The sequence below is a fragment of the Oncorhynchus keta genome, chromosome 30 (assembly GCF_023373465.1).
Source record: "Oncorhynchus keta strain PuntledgeMale-10-30-2019 chromosome 30, Oket_V2, whole genome shotgun sequence".
Lineage (NCBI taxonomy): Eukaryota > Metazoa > Chordata > Actinopteri > Salmoniformes > Salmonidae > Oncorhynchus > Oncorhynchus keta.
In genome coordinates, this window is record NC_068450.1 from 19,493,716 (window position 1) to 19,514,516 (window position 20,801).

Genomic DNA, 20,801 nt, shown 5'->3' on the forward strand with positions numbered 1-20,801 from the left:
CTCTGCTCTTCCAAGAATAGTAGACAAAGTGAAGTCACTGCACCAATAGCAGTATCCGAACTGTCGCTATAAAATCGATTGTATGGTGAAAGGACGGGCACGTATTATTTATCATGGTATCAGATGTCCCCGTAGCCTATTTCTAGGGGAAATGATGACGCCAGAAAATATTTCACTTGCTTTCCTGCTCCGTGCAAAATGTAAATCAACCTGGGAAAACGTCTGCTGCTCGCCAATCTCGTGCTCCCGCTGCACGGAGTCTCAACTCTACATCGTGTAGCCTAATCTGTAAATAAATGAGTTTCGGCTCCTCCTCTTTCATTTGTTTAATTTTACATTGGAATATGTGGATCTATCGGCCGGGGACTTTCAGGATCACGGTGTCAACACAGAAAGCAACCTTCATTCAACAAATTTGCCCCCGCCTCCACGAACTCGTCACCAATGGCCGAGTTTAACGGGTTTAACATTCCTGCAGTGTGAGATTACGAAAATACTCGAATGTCGCCCCCACGCATTCTGCTGTCTCTGACAAACAATCCTCAAACTACTTTGGAAAGCGCCGCCGCAGCTCAGTGAATGACGTTGATGGAGTGAGTTTACAATTGTAGAAGACTACAGTTTATCGCGGAAAAGTGTCAATGTAACAATTTCTCGGCGCAACTTTGTATCCGGTGTATAGCAGCTGATTTAATTTCACTACGACATGTTACAGCCTATTTATCAGCAAATATGCACAGTTTACATCCCATACATCGGCGTTTTAGACCAGGATAAATAGCGTTTAGACGTTATTTATATCTAATGGTGAAGAACTGAGGCTTGAAAAGCAAGCTTCTATATTTGCATTCACACAGGCAGTCGCTGTTCAACTTTTTTGACGTAATGGTTAATGTGTGGGTTTGATATTAGGATTTGGGTTCGAAACCCGGTCGGGTTGTTATCATTGACTCTACCCTTTAAAGGGGTCAATCAGCAGTTTTTATAAGTACCCAATATTCTTCAACAATATAACTTAAATGCCTAATGAGTTTAGTTCATACCCCACCAGAACCCCAAATATAAGTTTGTTTACACCAGGTAAATGTAAAAAAAATATAAATATATATATCTATATCCTCAAAACATGGTTAAAATTAAACTATAATTTTGATATCATGGATGGTCAGTCTTTGCATCCACAACTCTATGAATTTAAGAGGTTACATTCCTCCAGGCCCATCTCTCAGCTTTTTACCAAAGCAGGTGCGGGGAGTATGCTGTTTTATTGTTTATATTCTACCATTATTTAACTAGGCAAGAACAAATTCTTATTTTCAATGACAGCCCAGGAACAATTGGTCAACTGCCTGTTCAGGGGCAGAACAACAGGTTTGTACCTTGTCAGCTCAGGGGTTTGAACTTGCAACCTTCCAGTTACTAGTCCACTGCTCTAACCACTAGGCTACCCTGCCCTTGCCACCCTAAACTTCCCTAAATTACACATTTTTAGCTACCACTTCCGAGTCCATTGGAGAGGATCAGTTTGAGCTAAATTAGGTATAGAATCACTGGTCTACAAATAGTTTTCCCTGCCAAACAATCGGCTTTGTGCAATTAAGATTAGTAGAGGAAGCCTCCCCACCGAACACACAACCAGACAATGATGGATTTCCTAGGATTTTCTACCTGCAGCAAACCTAGTGGATAATGGTGAAAACACTGGTATAAAAATAAAACAAATAACCAACCTAAACAACTTGCCCTATTCATATACTACAGCTGTGATCATGTACAACTGGCCCTAGTCATAGACTATAGCTGTGATCATGTACAACTGGCCCTAGTCATAGACTATAGCTGTGATCATGTACAACTGGCCCTAGTCATAGACTACAGCTGTGATCGTGTACAACTGGCCCTAGTCATAGACTACAGCTGTGATCATGTACAACTGGCCCTAGTCATAGACTACAGCTGTGATCATGTACAACTGGCCCTAGTCATAGACTATAGCTGTGATCATGTACAACTGGCCCTAGTCATAGACTACAGCTGTGATCGTGTACAACTGGCCCTAGTCATAGACTACAGCTGTGATCATGTACAACTGGCCCTAGTCATAGACTACAGCTGTGATCATGTACAATTGGCCCTAGTCATAGACTATAGCTGTGATCGTGTACAACTGGCCCTAGTCATAGACTATAGCTGTGATCGTGTACAACTGGCCCTAGTCATAGACTATAGCTGTGATCGTGTACACCTGGCCCTAGTCATAGATTATAGCTGTGATCGTGTACAACTGGCCCTAGTCATAGACTACAGCTGTGATCGTGTACACCTGGCCCTAGTCATAGACTACAGCTGTGATCGTGTACAACTGGCCCTAGTCATAGACTACAGCTGTGATCGTGTACAACTGGCCCTAGTCATAGACTACAGCTGTGATCGTGTACAACTGGCCCTAGTCATAGACTACAGCTGTGATCGTGTACAACTGGCCCTAGTCATAGACTACAGCTGTGATCGTGTACAACTGGCCCTAGTCATAGACTACAGCTGTGATCGTGTACAACTGGCCCTAGTCATAGACTACAGCTGTGATCGTGTACAACTGGCCCTAGTCATAGACTACAGCTGTGATCGTGTACAACTGGCCCTAGTCATAGACTACAGCTGTGATCGTGTACAACTGGCCCTAATCATTGACCACAGCTGTGATTGTGTGCAATAGTTAACTTTCACCATTGGATGGGGCCAATATGCCACAGTTGACACACAGGATGTGTTTAGTTGACAGTGTGGTTAGGATTGATTGACCAATCTCATGTTGGGAGATGGAGAAACCTCTCTTTAGCCAAATTAAGATTCTTGGTTAGCTGTGATTGAATTTATGTAGGCCTAATTAGGTCAATGTCGAGGTAGAAACAAGCTAGTGTCCGACATCCATGGGTCACATTCCTATGGATGTCTTGGAAAACATCTTAAGTCAATACCCAATAACATCCTGTGTTAATTGCTTTTGAAATGAACACCTCACCTGGCCTATCTCAGTTTATAGCTAAGCACCCTTTGTCCCTCGGGGTCGATACACTGTTGGGTGGCGTTGTTTAATAATCATATATTTCATCATTAGATCACTACATTATAAGATTTATCTCTGTGGGAGCATCATCCCACTCCTTTATGAGGCCTATAAATAAATGATTGAGGAGTTCTGTTTCTAGAACTTTCCCAGCGATTCACACATGTAAGGGCTCAAAGGTCAAGGGGCCCAGGAGAAGGTTGGTCAAAGATTTCCTGTTGATTCTGGGATTCTTTAATTCCTCTGAGGGGTGGAGGCGGGTCATCCAGGCTCAAGAACACAGAGGAATGACTGGGACTGGGGGCGGGCGGGTGGGTTGTCTCCCAGCAGAGAAAAGACAGACTTTATGTAACCATATGGGGGAATTCTGGAGGCAGACATTTAATTTAATCAAGGCTGAATGATGCAGACTGGAACTGACTGAAAGAAAGAAGGTGAGAAAGAAAGGGTGAGATGGAGAGACACAGAGAGGGTTAGTGGGAGAGAGGGTGAGATGGAGAGACACAGAGAGGGTGAGATGGAGAGACACAGAGATGGTGAGACACAGAGAGGGTGAGATGGAAAGACACAGAGAGGGTACGTGGGAGAGAGGGTGATATGGAGAGACACAGAGAGGGTTAGTGGGAGAGAGGGAGGTTAAGAAAGAGAGGGTTAGAGAGGGTGAGAGAGAGCGAGGGGAGGAGAGGTGCAGGTAATGTAAGTAGTGTTCAGCATGCCTGAACATGCAGTATCCAGCAGGGATGGGGTGGAGCTGGCAGAACCATTGTGACTCACATCAAATGATTTACCCTCAGGGTTCTGAAAGCGATACAGTTTGTTCTATAGAATTCAATTAACTGGTTTATTCCCAAGCTGTACTCCATAGCTGATGTCTGTGATCCTGGTGTGGTTCGCATTGGAAGCAAGGTGTCACCCTCATACCTGTAGTCTTTGGCACACGGTGACGCACTCGGGTAGAAAACTTTCAGATAAAACAATATTTTGTGTGACACACTGTGCTCAACAGTCTCCTGACGTGACATGCATGGTTTCATCTCAGTGTGTGTGACCAGACAGCAGCTAGCATTGATTGTCCCTGACAGTCTAGACTCCCTCATTGAAATGTGCATGATGAATTATCCATGTAAAAGTCCATTGGCAATTCATCAATGTGAAAACAAATAGAATGAATAGGTGTTTATTGTTTCTAATAATAAAGTGTTCTAGGCCTGCTGCATTAGTAGTACCAGCACTCACATACCCAGTGATCCCTGCCTATAGATATGACATGTCCCATGTTTCCATCTGGTTAGAAACAGACTAAAGTAGCAGTTAACAACAAAACAAAGAAGAGGAAACGCTGAAGGGAATGTGTGTCTCTGTGTGTTGTCAGTGTTCTTCCATTCTTGTCAGAGAAATGTCATATCAGCATGATTTATGAGCTGTCATGTCAGCATGATTTATGAGCTGTCATGTTAGCATGACTTAATATGATTTTTTATTTCACCTTTATTTAACCAGGTAGGCTAGTTGCGAACAAGTTTCATTTACAACAGTGAGCTGGTCAAGATAAAGCAAAGCAGTGCAACACAAACAACAACACAGAGTTACACATGGAGTAAACAAACATACCGTCAATAAGTAACACAATATAAAAAGTCTATATACAGTGTGTGCAAATGAGGTAAGATAAGGGAGGTAAGGCAATAAATAGGCCATAGTTGCAAAATAATTACAGTTTAGCAATTAACTTCTTACGCATACGTAGGACAGTAGCGTCCCACCACGCCAACATCCGGTGATATTGCAGAGCGCGAAATTCAAAAATACTAAATTAAAATATTTTACATTCTTGAAAATATATGTGTTATACATCAAAATAAAGCTTAACTTCTTGTTAATACAGCCAAGGTGTCAGATTTCAAAAAGGCTTTACGGCGAAAGCAAACCATGCGATTATCTGAGGCCCTGCATACAAATGCATGACAAATCATATTTCAACCAGGCAGTTGCGACACGGAAGTCAGAAATAGCGATATAATATATGCCTTACCTTTGAGTGATAGATGTGCAGAAGATGAATGTGCAAGTAGAGATACTGGGGTGCAAAGGAGAAAGAAAAAAAACAACTGAATAACAGTATGGGGATGAGGCTGTTGGATGGGCTGTTTACAGATGGGCTATGTACAGGTGCAGTGATCTGTGAGCTGCTCTGACAACTGGTGCTTAAAGTTAGTGAGGGAGATATGAGTCTCCAGCTTCAGTGATTTTTTGCAATTCGTTCCAGTCATTGGCAGCAGAGAACTGGAAGGAAAGGCGGCCAAAGGGGAATTAGCTTTGGGGGTGACCAGTGAAATATACCTGCTGGAGCTCATGCTACGGGTGGGTGCTGCTATTGTGACCAGTGACCTGAGATAAGGTGGGGCTTTACCTAGCAAAGACTTATTGATGACCTGGAGCCAGGGTGTTTGGCCATGAATATGAAGCAAGGGCCAGCCAACGAGAGCATACAGGTCGCAGTGGTGGGTAGTATATGGGGCTTTGGTGACAAAATGGCACTGTGATAGACTGCATTTAATTTGCTGAGTAGAGTGATGGAGGCTATTTTGTAAATGACATCGCTGATGTCAAGGATCGGCAGGATAGTCAGTTTTACGAGGGTATGTTTGGCAGCATGAGTGAAGGATGCTTTGTTGTGAAATAGGAAGCCGATTCTAGATGTAATTTTTGGATTGGAGATGCTTGATGTGTGTCTGGAAGGAGAGTCCAGACACCTAAGTATTTGTAGTTGTCCACATATTCTAAGTCAGAACCGTCCAGCGTAGTGATGCTGGACGGGTGGGCAGGTATGTGCAGCGATAGATTGAAGAGCATGCATTTAGTTTTACTTGCATTTAAGAGCAGTTGTAAGCCACGGAAGGAGAGTTGTATGGCATTGAAGCTCATCTGTTGGTTAGTTAATACAGTGCCCAAAGAAGGACCAGAAGTATACAGAATGGTGGATCAGAGAATTAATAGCAGCAAGAGCGACATCATTGGTGTATACAAAGAAAATAGTCGGCCCGAGAATTGAACCCTGTGGCACCCCCATAGAGACTGCCAGAGGTCCGAACAACAGGTCCTCGAATTTGACACACTGAACTCTGTCTGAAAAGTGGTTTGTGAACCAGGCGAGGCAGTCATTTGGCAAACCAAGGCTGTTGAGTCTGCCGATAAGAATGTGGTGATTGACAGAGTCGAAAGCCTTGGCCAGGTCGATGAATACAGCTGCACAGTATTGTCTCTTATCGATGGCTGTTATGATATTATTTAGGACCTTGAGCGTGGCTGAGGTGCACCCATGACCAGCTCGGAAACCAAATTGCATAGCGGAGAAGGTACGGTGGGATTCAAAATGGTCAGTGATCTGTTTGTTAACTTGGCTTTCGAAGCCCTTAGAAAGGCAGGGTAGGATAGATATAGGTCTGTACCAGTTTAGGTCCAGAGTGTCTCCCCCTTTGAAGAGGAGGATGACCGTGGCAGCTTTCCAATCTTTCAGGATCTCAGACAATACGAAAGAGAGGCTGAACAGGCTAGTAATAGGGGTTGCAACAATTTCGGTGGATAATTTTAGGAAGAAAGGGTCCAGATTGTCTAGCCCGGCTGATTTGTAGGGGTCCAGATTTTGCAGCTCTTTCAGACCATCAGCTATCTGGATTTGGGTGAAGGAGAAATGGGGGAGGCTTGGACTAGTTGCTGTGGGGGGTGCAGGGCTGTTGACAGGGTAGGGGTGGCCAGGTGGAAAGCGTGGCCAGCCATAGAAAATTACTTATTGAAATTCTCAATTATCGTGGATTTATCAGTGTTGACAGTGTTTCTTAGCCTCAGTGCAGTGGGCAGCTGGGAGGTGGTGCTCTTATTCTCCATGGACTTTAGTGTCCCATACATTTTTCGAGTTTGTGCTGCAGGATGCAAATTCCTGTTTGAAAAAGCTAGCCTTTGCTTTCCTAACTGCCTGTGTATATTGGTTCCTAACTTCCCTGAAAAGTTGCATATCGCGGGGGCTATTCGATGCTAATGCAGTATGCCACAGGATGTTTTTGTGCTGGTCAAGGGCAGTCAGTTCTGGAGGGAACCAAGGGCTATATCTGTTCCTGGTTCTACATTTTTTGAATGGTGCATGCTTATTTAAGATGATGAGGTAAGCACTTTGAGGTCAATATCCTTCCAGGACACCCGGGCCAGGTTGACTAGAAAGGCCTGCTCGCTGAAGTGTTTTAGGGAGCATTTGACAGTTATGACGGGTGGTCACGGACGCAGGCAATGAGGCAGTGATCGCTGAGATCCTTGTTGAAGACAGCAGAGGGGTATTTGGAGGGTTGGTTAGGATGATATCTATGAGGGTGCCCGTGTTTAAGGATTTGGGGTTGTACCTGGTAGGTTCATTGATCATTTGTGTGAGATTGAGGGCATCAAGCTTAGATTGTAGGATGGCTGGGGTGTTAAGCATGTCCCAGTTTAGGTCACCGAACAGCACGAGCTCTGAAGATAGATGGGGGGCAATCAATTCACATATGGTGTCCAGGGCACAGCTGGGGGCAGAAGGTGGTCTGTAGCAAGCGGTAACGGTGAGAGACTTGTTTCTGGAAAGGTGGCTTTTTAAAAGTGGAAGCTCAAATTGTTTGAGCACAGACCTGGATAGTAAGACAGAACTCTGCAGGCTATATTGGCAGTAGATTGCAACTCCGCCCCCTTTGGCAGTTCTATCTTGTCGGAAAATGTTATAGTTAGGGATGGAAATTTCAGTGTTTTTGGTGGCCTTCCTAAGCCAGGATTCAGACATGGCTAGGACATCCGGGTTGGCGGAGTGTGCTAAAGCAGTGAATAAAACAAACTTAGGGAGGAGGCTTCTAATGTTAACATGCATGAAACAGAAACAGAACATGCAGAAGTCAACAAATGAGAGTGCCTGGGGAATAGGAGTGGAGCTAGGCACTGCAGGGCCTGGATTAACCTCCACATCTCCAGAGGAACAGAGGCGGAGTAGGATAAGGATACGGCTAAAGGCTATAAGAACTGGTCGTCTAGTATGTTCGGAACAGATTGTAAAAGGAGCAGGTTTCTGGGCGAGGTAGAATAGATTCAAGGCATGTGATGTCATGTTAGCATGATTAATGTGATGTCATGTTAGTATGATTTATGTTATGTCATGTTAGCATGATTTATGTTATGTCATGTTAGCATGATTCATGTCTTCAGTTGTACAGTTCATTCGGAAAGTATTCAGACCTATTTACTTTTTCCACATTTTGTTATGTTACAGCCTTATTCTAAAATGGATTAAATAAAAACATTTCCTCATAAATCTACACACAATACCCCATAATGTGAAAGAAAAAACAGTTTTCTAGAATATTTTTGCAAATGTATAAAACCATAAAAATGGCTTATTTACATAACCATTCAGACCCTTTGATATGAAACTCGAAATAGAGCTCAGGTGCATCCTGTTTCCATTGATCATCCTTGAGCTGTTTCTACAACTTGATTAGAGTCCACCTGTGGTAATGTCAATTGATTGATATGATTTGAAAAGGCAAACACCAAGCCATGAGGTCAAACAATTCTGCAGAATTGAAGGTCCCCAAGAACACAGTGGCCTCCATCATTCTTAAATGGAAGAAGTTTGGAACCACCAAGACTGGTCCTGGAGCTGACCACCCAGACAAACTGAGCAATCTGGGGAGAAGGGCCTAGGTCAGGGACAGTGGCGACCCGCCATTCAGGGCAGTTGGGGCAGAGCCCCATCAGAGACTACGTCACTGCCAAATCTAAGGGCAGAGCTCGAAAATTCAAGCCCCTTGGGTGCTGCCATCGGATTACATTAGAAGTGCCCATCCAAGTAGGCTCAAGGTCATTGGTCACAGATACAATGACATCAAGTCACTTTATATCTACAGTAGCTTTGATTGGACTGATCATGTCAACATCATACATTCAAAATCTTAGCTAGCAGTCATCATCATGAATCAAATTGACAATGTACTGGCAAATCCTTTTAAATCCTTGTCAAATATAAACTTTTAATAATGAAGAGAAATTATAGATAAAACGTATCGGTGCTCATCGGCCATTGGACATAATAAACATTACACAACAAGTTAGAAATCTCAAATTCAACAATGAGTGGTTTGTAGGAATCTGTGGCTAACTGCAAGCATTGCAATGTCACGGAATTCTATGAGTGGTGGGTGTAGAGTCAGGCGCAGGAGCAATACTTCCAATGGATGCGTTTATTTCACTTGGTCTAGCCAACAATCAGGCAATGACCATAAACCAGGTATGTCTCCAAAAAACAGGAAATAACATACAACAAATTACGCAGGAGAAAGACAACTTCACCACTGACAGTAGGAATAAGCCTGCACAAAAGCAGGCGGGCATTGGAAGTTTAAATAGACCATAATAGTCCATTGATGAACCAAAATAAGCAACAGGTGAAAACAATCAAGACCAACAGGAAAAAAAAGGGATCGGTGGCAGCTAGTAAACCGGGGACGACGACCGCTGAGCACCGCCCGAACAGGGAGAGGAGCCACCTTCGGTGGAATTCATGACAGTGCCCCCCCTCTGACGCGCGGCTCCCGCAGCGCGCCGACACCGTTCTCGAGGACAGCCCGGAGGGAGAGGATGGAGGCGGTGGAATTCTCCTGGCCAGTCCTGGCAATACGACCGCAGAAACCTACCCACATCCTGGTTCCCCCTCTCCACCTGCCCATTGCTCTCGGGGTGAAAACCTGAGGTCAGGCTGATCGAGACCCCCAGACGCATGAACGCCCTCCAAACCCGGGACGTGAACTGGGGACCCCGATAAGAAACGGTGTCCTCAGGCACCCCGTAGTGCCGGAAGACGTGGGTAAACAGGGCCTCCACAGTCTGCGGGGCCGTAGGGAGACCGGGCAACGGGAGGAGACGGCAGGATTTCGAAAACCGATCCACAATGACAGATGTGACCAAGGTCGTTGTGGAACGGGGAGGGGCTGTAACTTCCCTCTAAGGCAGGTGTCTAGGAGCCTTACTCTGAGCGCACACCGAACAGGAGGAGACATAAAACCTCATGCCCTTAGCTAAAGTGGGCCAGTACCTCCCCCTAAGACCCTGCACCGTCCTCTCAATTCCCGGATGACCCGAGGAGGGTAACGTGTGGGCCCACCGGATCAATTTGTCACAAACACCAAGCGGCACGTACTTCCGGCCCACTGTACACTGTGGTGGCGTGGTTTCTAACCGTGACGCCCGCTCGATGTCCGCGTCCACCTCCCATACCATCGGTGCCACCAGACATGAGGCCAGAAGTATGGGAGTGGGATCGAGTATCATAGAGACGGGGCTGTGCGTCGGCCTTATTGTTACGGGAACCTGGTCTATAAGAGATGGTGAAACGAAATCTGGTGAAAAACATGGCCCACCTTGCCTGGCGAGGATTCAGTCTCCTCGCTGCCCGGATGTACTCCGGATTACGGTGGTCAGTCCAAAGGGTGTTTAGCCCCCTCAAGCCAATGTCTCCACGCCTTCAGAGCTTTTACCACAGCCAGCAACTCCCGGTCCTCCACGTCACGTCATAGTTTCGCTCCGGCGGACTGAGCTTCCTCGAAAAAAAAGCGCAGGGGCGAAGCTTCGGTGGCGTGCCCGAGCGCTGTGATAGCACGGCTCCAACCCCAGCCTCGGACGGGTCCACCTCCACCATGAATGCCAAAGAGGGGTCCTGATGAGCCAATACGGGAGCATCGGTAAACAGCGCCTTCAGACGACTAAAAGCTCTGCTCGCCTGCGCTGACCGCAAACGCACCGGTCCCCCATTCAGCAGTGAGGTAATGGGAGCAGCCACCTGGCTAAAACACTGGATAAACATGGTCAACATGGCCAAAACACCTGATAAACATCCGGTAGTAATTGGAAAACCCTAAGAACCGATGCACCTCCTTTACTGTTTACGCATGGCTGCAACGCGGTCTCACTCCATCACCACCCCAGATGTGGAAATGCGATACGCCAGGAAAGAGACTTGTTTGGAGAACACACATTTCTCAGCCTTGATGTACAGGTCATGCATGCTCCAACAGTCGCCCAAGTACCCTGCGCACCAGAGACACATGGGTGGCGCGTGTGGCGGAATAAATAAGAATGTCATCAATATAAACCACCACCATCTGCCCATGCAGGTCCCTGAGAATCTCGTCTACAAAGGATTGAAAGACGGCTGGAGCATTCTTCAACCCATACGACATGACGAGGTACCCATAATGGCCAGATGTGGTACTAAACGCTGTCTTCCACTCATCTCCCTCCCGGATACGCACCAAGTTATACACACTCCTGAGATATAGTTTTGTGAAAAAGCGTGCTCCGTGAAAGGATTCCACTGCTGCAGCGATGAGAGGTAGCGGGTAACTAAACCCCACTGTGATGGAATTTAGACCTCTATAATCAATGCACGGACGCAGTCCTCCCTCCTTCTTCTTCACAAAAAAGAAACTTGAGGAGACGGGTGACGTGGAGGGCCGAATGTACCCCTTTCTCAGAGATTCAGTGACATATGTCTCCATAGCCAACGTCTCCTCCTGTTTCAGTGGGTACACGTGACTCCTGGGAAGTGCTGCGTTTACCTGGAGGTTTATCGCACAATCCCCTCGTTGATGAGGTGGTAATTGGGTCACCCTCTTTTTACAGAAAGCGATAGCCAAATCGGCATATTCTGAGGGAATGCGCACAGTGGACTCTCTGTTCTGGACTCTCAACCGTTGTTGCACCGATGGAAACTCCTATACACCTACCTGAACACTCCTCTGACCACCTTAAGAGCCCCCTGTTTCCATGAAATCTTGGGATTGTGAATAGCCAACCAGGGAATCCCCAGCACCACTGGAAATGCAGGAGAATTAATGAGGAAGAGACTAATCTGCTTCTTATGACCCCCCTGCGTTACCATGTTCAGTGGAACCGTGGCCTCCCTGACCAGCCCTGACCCTAACGGTCGACTATCTAGGGAGTGCACGGGCAAGGGTTGGCCTATCTGCACCAACAGAATCCCTAACATATGAGCGAACCCGTGGTCCATAAAACTCCCAGCTGCACCTGAATCGACTAGCACCTTTTGCTGGGAAGAGGGTCAAAGAGGGGATTCTGGTGCTGACTCACCTGGAGTGTCGGAGCAGTGCTCTGCCTGCCCTCTCGACTCCCAGACGAGCTCCTCCAGCACCAGTCAGCAGTGTGCCCACTCCGACCACAACTGGTGCAGGAGGAGGCTCCTCCGGTCGCCCTAGATGTAGCAGCCATAACTCCATGGGTGTTGGAGCTGGAGTGTTGGGGGGTGGAACAAACAGAACTCGCTCTGGACACCCGTGAGCAGCTAGCAGGTTGTCCAGACGGATTGACATGTCGATTAGTTCGTCTAGTGTAAGGGTGGCGTCCCGACAAGCTAGCTCCCTGTGGAGAGCCTCCCGGAGGCTACACCGGTAATGGTCCGTCAGGGCCCTGTCATTCCACCCCGCTCCAGTGGCCTGGGTCCGAAACTCCAGCGCGAAGTCCTGCGTGCTCCTCGTCTCCTGCCTAAGGTGGAACAGCCGTTCACCCGCCGCTCGACCCTCCGGTGGGTGGTTGATCACAGCCCGGAAACGGCAGGTGAACTCAGGGTAATGGTCCCTCGCTGACTCTGGACCCTCACAGACCGCATTGGCCCACTCCAGGGCTCTGCCCGTCAGGCAGGAGACGAGGACGCTCACACTCTCCTCTCCCGAGGAGTCGGGCAAACGGTAGCCAGGTAAATCAAAATCAAATTTTATTTGTCACATACACATGGTTAGCAGATGTTAATGCGAGTGTAGCGAAATGCTTGTGCTTCTAGTTCCGACTATGCAGTGATAACCAACAAGTAATCTAACTAACAATTCCAAAACTACTGTCTTATACACAGTGTAAGGGGATAAGGAATATGTACATAAGGATATATGAATGAGTGATGGTACAGAGCAGCATACAGTAGATGGTATCGAGTACAGTATATACATATGAGATGAGTGTGTAGACAAAGTAAACAAAGTGACATAGTTAAAGTGGCTAGTGATACATGTATTACATAAGGATGCAGTCGATGATGTAGAGTACAGTATATACGTATGCATATGAGATGAATAATGTAGGGTAAGTAACATTATATAAGGTAGCATTGTTTAAAGTGGCTAGTGATATATTTACATTTCCCATCAATTCCCATTATTAAAGTGGCTGGAGTTGGGTCAGTGTCAATGACAGTGTGTTGGCAGCAGCCACTCAATGTTAGTGGTGGCTGTTTAACAGTCTGATGGCCTTGAGATAGAAGCTGTTTTTCAGTCTCTCGGTCCCAGCTTTGATGCACCTGTACTGACCTCGCCTTCTGGATGATAGCGGGGTGAACAGGCAGTGGTTCGGGTGGTTGATGTCCTTGATGATCTTTATGGCCTTCCTGTAACATCGGGTGGTGTAGGTGTCCTGGAGGGCAGGTAGTTTGCCCCCGGTGATGCGTTGTGCAGTCCTCACTACCTTCTGGAGAGCCTTACGGTTGAGGGCGGAGCAGTTGCCGTACCAGGCGGTGATACAGCCCGCCAGGATGCTCTCGATTGTGCATCTGTAGAAGTTTGTGAGTGCTTTTGGTGACAAGCCAAATTTCTTCAGCCTCCTGAGTTTGAAGAGGCGCTGCTGCGCCCTCTTCACAACGCTGTCAGTGTGAGTGGACCAATTCAGTTTGTCTGTGATGTGTATGCCGAGGAACTTAAAACTTGCTACCCTCTCCACTACTGTTCCATCGATGTGGATAGGGGGTGTTCCCTCTGCTGTTTCCTGAAGTCCACAATCATCTCCTTAGTTTTGTTGACGTTGAGTGTGAGGTTATTTTCCTGACACCACACTCCGAGGGCCCTCACCTCCTCCCTGTAGGCCGTCTCGTCGTTGTTGGTTATCAAGCCTACCACTGTTGTGTCGTCCGCAAACTTGATGATTGAGTTGGAGGCGTGCGTGGCCACGCAGTCGTGGGTGAACAGGGAGTACAGGAGAGGGCTCAGAACGCACCCTTGTGGGGCCCCCGTGTTGAGGATCAGCGGGGAGGAGATGTTGTTGCCTACCCTCACCACCTGGGGGCGGCCCGTCAGGAAGTCCAGTACCCAGTTGCACAGGGCGGGGTCGAGACCCAGGGTCTCGAGCTTGATGACGAGCTTGGAGGGTACTATGGTGTTGAATGCCGAGCTGTAGTCGATGAACAGCATTCTCACGTAGGTATTCCTCTTGTCCAGATAGGTTAGGGCAGTGTGCAGTGTGGTTGAGATAGCATCGTCTGTGGACCTATTTGGGCGGTAAGCAAATTGGAGTGGGTCTAGGGTGTCAGGTAGGGTGGAGGTGATATGGTCCTTGACTAGTCTCTCAAAGCACTTCATGATGACGGAAGTGAGTGCTCAGTTACCTTGGCTTTCTTGGGAACAGGAACAATGGTGGCCCTCTTGAAGCATGTGGGAACAGCAGACTGGTATAGGGAATGATTGAATATGTCCTAGTTGTAGCAAGAACCCCTTGAACCTGGCAGCCGTTCCATCGTACTCCATCAGGAGCGCAAGCCGAAAAACGCTGGGTTCGGACGCCGCCGGAGAAGTTGGTAGTGCAGGCTGAAGAGGAGTAGGAGGCTGCTCCTCTCCAATCTCTCCATTCTGTCCATCATTGGATCCATCAATGTTCCAATCCGGTGTAGGATGGCTGTGTGATGGAGGACCCGCTCTTCCATGGATGGGAGGGGGCTCAGCTGCTCCTGCTGACTCCATGTTCTGGTGCGGGCTTCAACAGGTGAAATCAATCAAGACAAAACCAGCAGAAAATAAAAAAGGATCGGTGGCAACTAGTAGACCGGTGACGACGACCGCCCGAACAGGGAGAGGAGCCACCTTCGGTGGAAGTCGTTACATGCAAAGCAATCACTAGCCTGGTATATAGTGGAGTGGAATCCAGCATGATTTCTGCCGCGTTCAAAACAACTGTTAACTTGGAACTGGGAAATCTGACTTCAGTGAGTTCAAAACAACTGGGAACTCAGGACAAAGCTAGATCCGACTGGGAAAATAAGTTTTGAATGGTCATCCAACTCAGAATTGGAACATGGGCCTCTTTCTCGAGCTACGACCTGAAGATCATTGACGTCATCATGATTCAACCTTGTTTTTTTTTTAGTTCCCATTTCTCTTGAAGGCACCATAAATCAGGAGAATGCCGGACTTGGATGACAAAGTTTGATGACAAAATTTGCCCATAAAGGAATGCCGCACCACCTTCCTGTTCAAGTGAGCACAGCACAACAATGTGAGTCAAAAAATGTATTGTATGAAACTGCATAAATTATGTAATATGCCAGGGAGATATGTATACTGTAGCTAAGAAAGTAATACTAGTAATTCTAAGTGTATGTTGTGTAGTAAGCCCATGTGCCTCACCCTAATAATTTGGTCTATTTTTCCCTCTTAATTTTGTGTACTGTTCTGAATTGGTGGTGCACATGTAGCCTATAACCTGTTTTAGAGAAATGTAATCATTGAATATTGTAAGAGCTTTCATTGTCTGCTTATATGCCCTCTTTATTTATCATATGGTTCTGACTTGGTGTACAGGGTGAACACTATAAGAATGGCACATGTTCTGAATTCTGTTGCTGTACATTTCAAAAGTGCTGAACAAATAGTTTTATTGACTATGTACGTCCAAGCTCGCGCATTAATGTCTTAATCAAAATTACAGATGAACTCTTATCTGCTTGTCGTCCCCTTATGTCATAGTTTGTACATCTCAATTGTCAGTAGAAACCACATTTGTTTATGCAAGTCAGCCATATTATCTATGTTTTTGTTAAAGGCAGTAAATGAGGCTGAATGAACTGTTTTGCTGCCAGACAAGGCTCCATTGATAGCCAGGAGTCGCAGTGGTAAGGTGTTGGGACTCTGCTGTTGGGACACTGCTGTAGGGACAACTTTGTTTGTGGGCACTGTTTGTCACCGTTATAGTGCAATTCATGTATTTGTTTGTGTTGTGTTGTGTAGTGGCATTGCTGGTATGCATCCCCCAAAAAAAAAATGTTTGTTTCACCACCAAGATTTACATGCTAAAATCGCCACTGGTCAGGAGGTGACCAAGAACCAGTTGGTCCCACTGACAGAGCTCAAGAGTTCCTCTATAGAGATGGGAGAACCTTCCAGAAGGACAACCATCTCTGCCGCACTCCACCAATCAGGCCTTTATGGTAGGCCTGAAAAAGTATTCAAATGGCATACCTTAATATAAAATGACTCAAGTCATGAAAATGACTCAAGTGAAAGTAACCCAGTAAAATACTACTTGAGTAAAAGTTTTTTTAAATGTCAGATTTTAAATGGACTTTAGTACAGTGGTGGAAAAAGTACTAAATTGTCATACTTGAATAAAAGTACAAAGTAAAAGTAAATGCTATACATCAAATTCCTTGTATTTAGCAAACCAGACGGCACAATTCCATTTTTGTATTCGTTTTTTTGACAGCCAGGGCCATGCTCCAACACTCAGACATGCTTTACAAAGGAAAGCATTTATGTTGAGTGAGGCAGTAGGGAAGACCAGGGACGTGTGTGAATTGGACCTTTTTCCTTTACTGCTAAGCATTCAAATTGTAACTAATACTTTTGGGTGCCAGGGGAAATGTTTGGAGTAAATAGTACATAGTGGAGTAAAAAGTACATAGTGAAGTAAATGTAAAAGTAGACGAAAATATAAATAGTAAATTAAAGTACAGATACCCCCAAAAACGACTTAAGTAGTACTTTAAAGTATTTTTCCTTTAGTATTTTACACCACTGCCAAATACAGGTGTGCCAAAGTTGTAGTGTCATACCCAAGAAGACATGCGGCTGTAATCGCTGCCAGAAGTGCTTCAACAAAGTGCTGAGTAAAGGGTCTGAATACTTATGTAAATTTATTTTTGCTTTTTTCTTTATATATAAATTTGCAGAAATGTCTAAAAACATGTTTTTCTTTGTCATTATGGGCTATTGTGTGTTGATTGAGGAGAAGAAAACTTGTTTAAATACACTTTAGAATAAGGCTGTAACATTACAAAATGTAGAAAAAGTCAAGGGGTATGAATACTTTCCGAATACACGGTGTGTACCTATAGTCTCACTCCATGATACATACATTGTTTCTTCATACATAAATGATTCACTTGAACTTCAGATAAGTATAGACAAGTCCTTGCATAACACCCACCAATAATGTTACAACTGAAAAATAATATTTTAGGTTTAAGTTGACATGTTGGGGGTAGTATCAGGTGACCACATCTTATAGTCAAGATGAGGTGTCATGTTGTGGATTGTAGTAGTAGATAACAACTCAGGGTATGGGGGTATCAGTGAGGTGTTGGGTAGCAGTAGTATTTGCGGTGTAGCATGGGACAAAGAGGAAGCTAAGTGATTCCTGCTCTGATTCTGATTTCCTGGTTCACTCTCTTTATCAGTCAGATGCTGGTACTTCTGTCATGTCCCAGCTTGTCCGCCTTGCCAGCACTCCTTATAAGGACTGGAGCCCAACCCCTATCCTTCAGGTCTGCAACAATGCACACCATGGAGATTGTAACAATACACATGCATGCTCAAACATTCCCTCCCTCCCTCACACACTCAAGCATTCACCCTCACACACGCTGACACACTCCTGCACACACTGGAATGTGAGTATGTGAGTCACATGCTTTAAAAGGATCTGATCCCAAACTCGTGTTCTATGCACATACATTACACACAAAAATACATGGGCACTTTCTCATACAATTATGTCATGAACAGCCAACACAATATATACCTCCTCATAGAAAAACACACTGACACACACAAACAAGCCAGCTCAAGCTTGCCTACTGCTACTGATGAGTAAATTAGTATGCAAGGAGGGACACATACGAACAGTACACCCTCCCCCCTAACAGAAAGAGCCAAGGAGACCTGGAGTGAGAGAGTGAGATGGAGAGAATTGAATTGAAAGAGGGGGGGGGGGGAGCACAGAGTTTAGAAATGAGGGGGTGTTAAAAAGGAGGGTAAAGTTTTGTGAGAATAAAAGAAGACTCTGGTTTGGAGAAAGAGAGAGGGAGGGAAAGAGAGGGAATGTGAGAGTTAAGAAAATAACAAAGAAGAGTGAAGAGGGATTGCGGGAAGAGACATTAGATATCCTATTATTCTACAATTCAGGTAAAGTAAAAGATGGAACTACTCGCATTGGTATGTTATAGTTTTCTTTCACTTGGTTGCTATGGTGATGTTTGAGAGCATGACTGTACTCATGTTTCTTGCATTTTCACAACCACCTAAAAAGATGATGAATGATTGATTAACCTAGTCAACATCAACTCAGATTAAGCCATACAACAACTTGAATCATTTAGAATGTTGCTGTGTTATTCTGTGGATGAAAGTATGTGGAAGCTAAATAGAGGACTAGCATGTGTTGAGAGTTCAGCTCGGGTTCCCACAGATTTGTCTGGCACGCTGCCAACTGAGAAGAGAGCACTAGCTGGTGGACACTCCATCCTCCCTTTGTTGTGTTTTTAATGGTTACTCGTCTGAGCCAATGAATGTTCATTATTAAAGCCCTAACAAGTGACCCTTCACCTACATACATTTGGAACTCCTATAGAACCCCAGGATGCTTATCTACCACAGGAGGTTAGTGGAACATTAATTGGGGAGGACGGCTCGTGGTAATGGCTGGAGCGGAATAAGTGGAATGGTATCAAGTACATCAAACACATGGTTTGATGCCCTTCCATTCGTTCCATTGCAGCCATTATTATGAGCCGTCCTCCCCTCAGCAGCCTCCACTCCACTCTGCTTTATGTACAATAGTGACTAAATGTGGTGGGCAGCGTTGTCCATCTTTGTAACCTTTGTACAGAATTAATTCTGTCTTTCTTTTTTTTAACTCCTTGAGAATCAGGTTTGTTAGTTTATTCTCTCTGTGAACCAGTTGTCCATTATCTCACTGTGAATCGGTTGTCCTACGGTACATTATCTCTCTGTGAACCAGTTGTCCTACAGTACATTATCTCTCTTTGAACCGGTTGTCCTACAGTACATTATCTCTTTGAACCGGTTGTCCTACAGTACATTATCTCTCTGTGAACCTGTTGTCCAACAGCACATTATCTCTCTGTGAATCTGTTGTCCAACAGCACATTATCTCTCTGTGAACCCGTTGTCCAACAGCACATTATCTCTCTGTGAACCCGTTGTCCTACAGTACATTATCATTCATATCTTTCTGTCTGTTGTATCCTGTGCCTCCTCCTGTATGGGTTCACATGGTCATAATGTGGGAGGTAATTCCGACTTGTGGTTATAATCTTTCCATTTCTGTTCCACAGAGATGATGTCATTCTGCTGGAACTTGGCTGCAATGCTCCTTCTACTATTACTGACCCCTGACCTGCTTCCCACCCGCCTCATCAACACCCGCCCTGTTCTCACACACGCCGTTCCCACCTCCCCGCCAGTTACATACCCCAAGATCCAATACGTTACCGGCGTGGGCTTCGACTACGACGAAGATGACTACACTGAAGAGGATGCTTCCCATCTCCCTCCTAACCACAGAAAATCCTCATCAGCTTCTACTCTAGTTCCGATGCAGTCCAAGCCCTGTGACTACCATCCCTGCCAGGACAACCAGCTCCCCTGCTCCCAGCTCTCTGCCCAGACCGGATGCCTCTGCCCTGGTCTAAGTGGAGCAGGCGAGCTCCCTCATGCTCCACACCTCCAGAAGCTAGTGCCAGGCGCTAATGGTGGGGCAGAGATACGGTGGTGCGCCCCAGCCTCTGTGGTATCTGGGTACCGGGTCGTGATAGAAGATCGAAGAGGAGAACCTCTCCAGTTCGGGAGTGATTCTCGGAGCGGGGTGCTGGGGGAACTAGAGGCAGGAGTCAAGGTGTGTGTGGAGGCGGTGAACAAGGCGGGGGCCAGCGCCCCCTCGAAGCTCTCCTGCCTACACTACGACCCCCCTGAGGCCACCAACCTGGCCATAAGGGCGGGGGTTATCGGAGGGGGGCTGGGATTTCTTCTGCTCCTTTTACTGGTCACCCTGGTCCTATGGAGGCGACAGACATGTAAAACAGGGGAAAACTCAGCAAAGGGGTTGGGGAACCCCTCCTACAGCAAGGAGGGAACGCTGTGATCCAGTTTTGGGATTACAGACGGTACAGTGATTCAGTAGTACAGGCGACCCCTAGAGAGAATGTAGGAGTAAAGCAACTGGGATGGGACAGAGCCAAAATGGCTTCACTCACCAGTGACTCACCAGCACTGTGCTCAGGTTGTTCAGAATCCTGCACTTATGAATATAGGAATGAAAGAACTTTGGACTTTTGTGAACTAAATAACCCTAACAAAATCTTAAGAGGCGTTGTGACTAAAGAGACTGCAGGTTGTTTGCTGGCAAATTAACTTGTGTACAGAAGGATCAAGACAGGGCAGTTATGGCAGTCAGATTCATGTGTAGAATAAATAAAACTAACTGAATACTCATGAATAACAAAAGCAATTGTTAATTCTAATAAAAGTGTTTTCATAATTTTGGCAGAGTTTGTGTGAGTGATTGTTTTTAACAGAAGGGACAAAGTAGTTTGATAAAACTAAATTAATATTGTTGGAAGTAATATAAGTTCCTATTACAGTAATGCAACTTTTATTTT

At 45.8% G+C, this 20,801-nt stretch overlaps 1 protein-coding gene across 2 annotated transcripts; it reads left to right on the forward strand.

The window, feature by feature from the left end:
- The first annotated feature begins 447 nt into the window (after positions 1-447).
- LOC118363242 (leucine-rich repeat neuronal protein 4-like) lies at positions 448-20,688 on the forward strand. 2 transcript variants are annotated; one of them, XM_035743917.2, is made up of 2 exons: positions 448-593; positions 19,479-20,688. In XM_035743917.2, exon 2 carries the CDS (start codon positions 19,481-19,483, stop codon positions 20,282-20,284), a length of 804 nt encoding a protein of 267 aa, XP_035599810.1. In that variant the 5' UTR covers positions 448-593; positions 19,479-19,480; the 3' UTR covers positions 20,285-20,688. The 2 variants fall into 2 exon arrangements, with proteins under 2 accessions (XP_035599810.1, XP_035599809.1); XM_035743916.2 differs by lacking the exon at positions 448-593 and adding an exon at positions 18,074-18,306.
- The last annotated feature ends 113 nt before the right edge of the window (positions 20,689-20,801 follow it).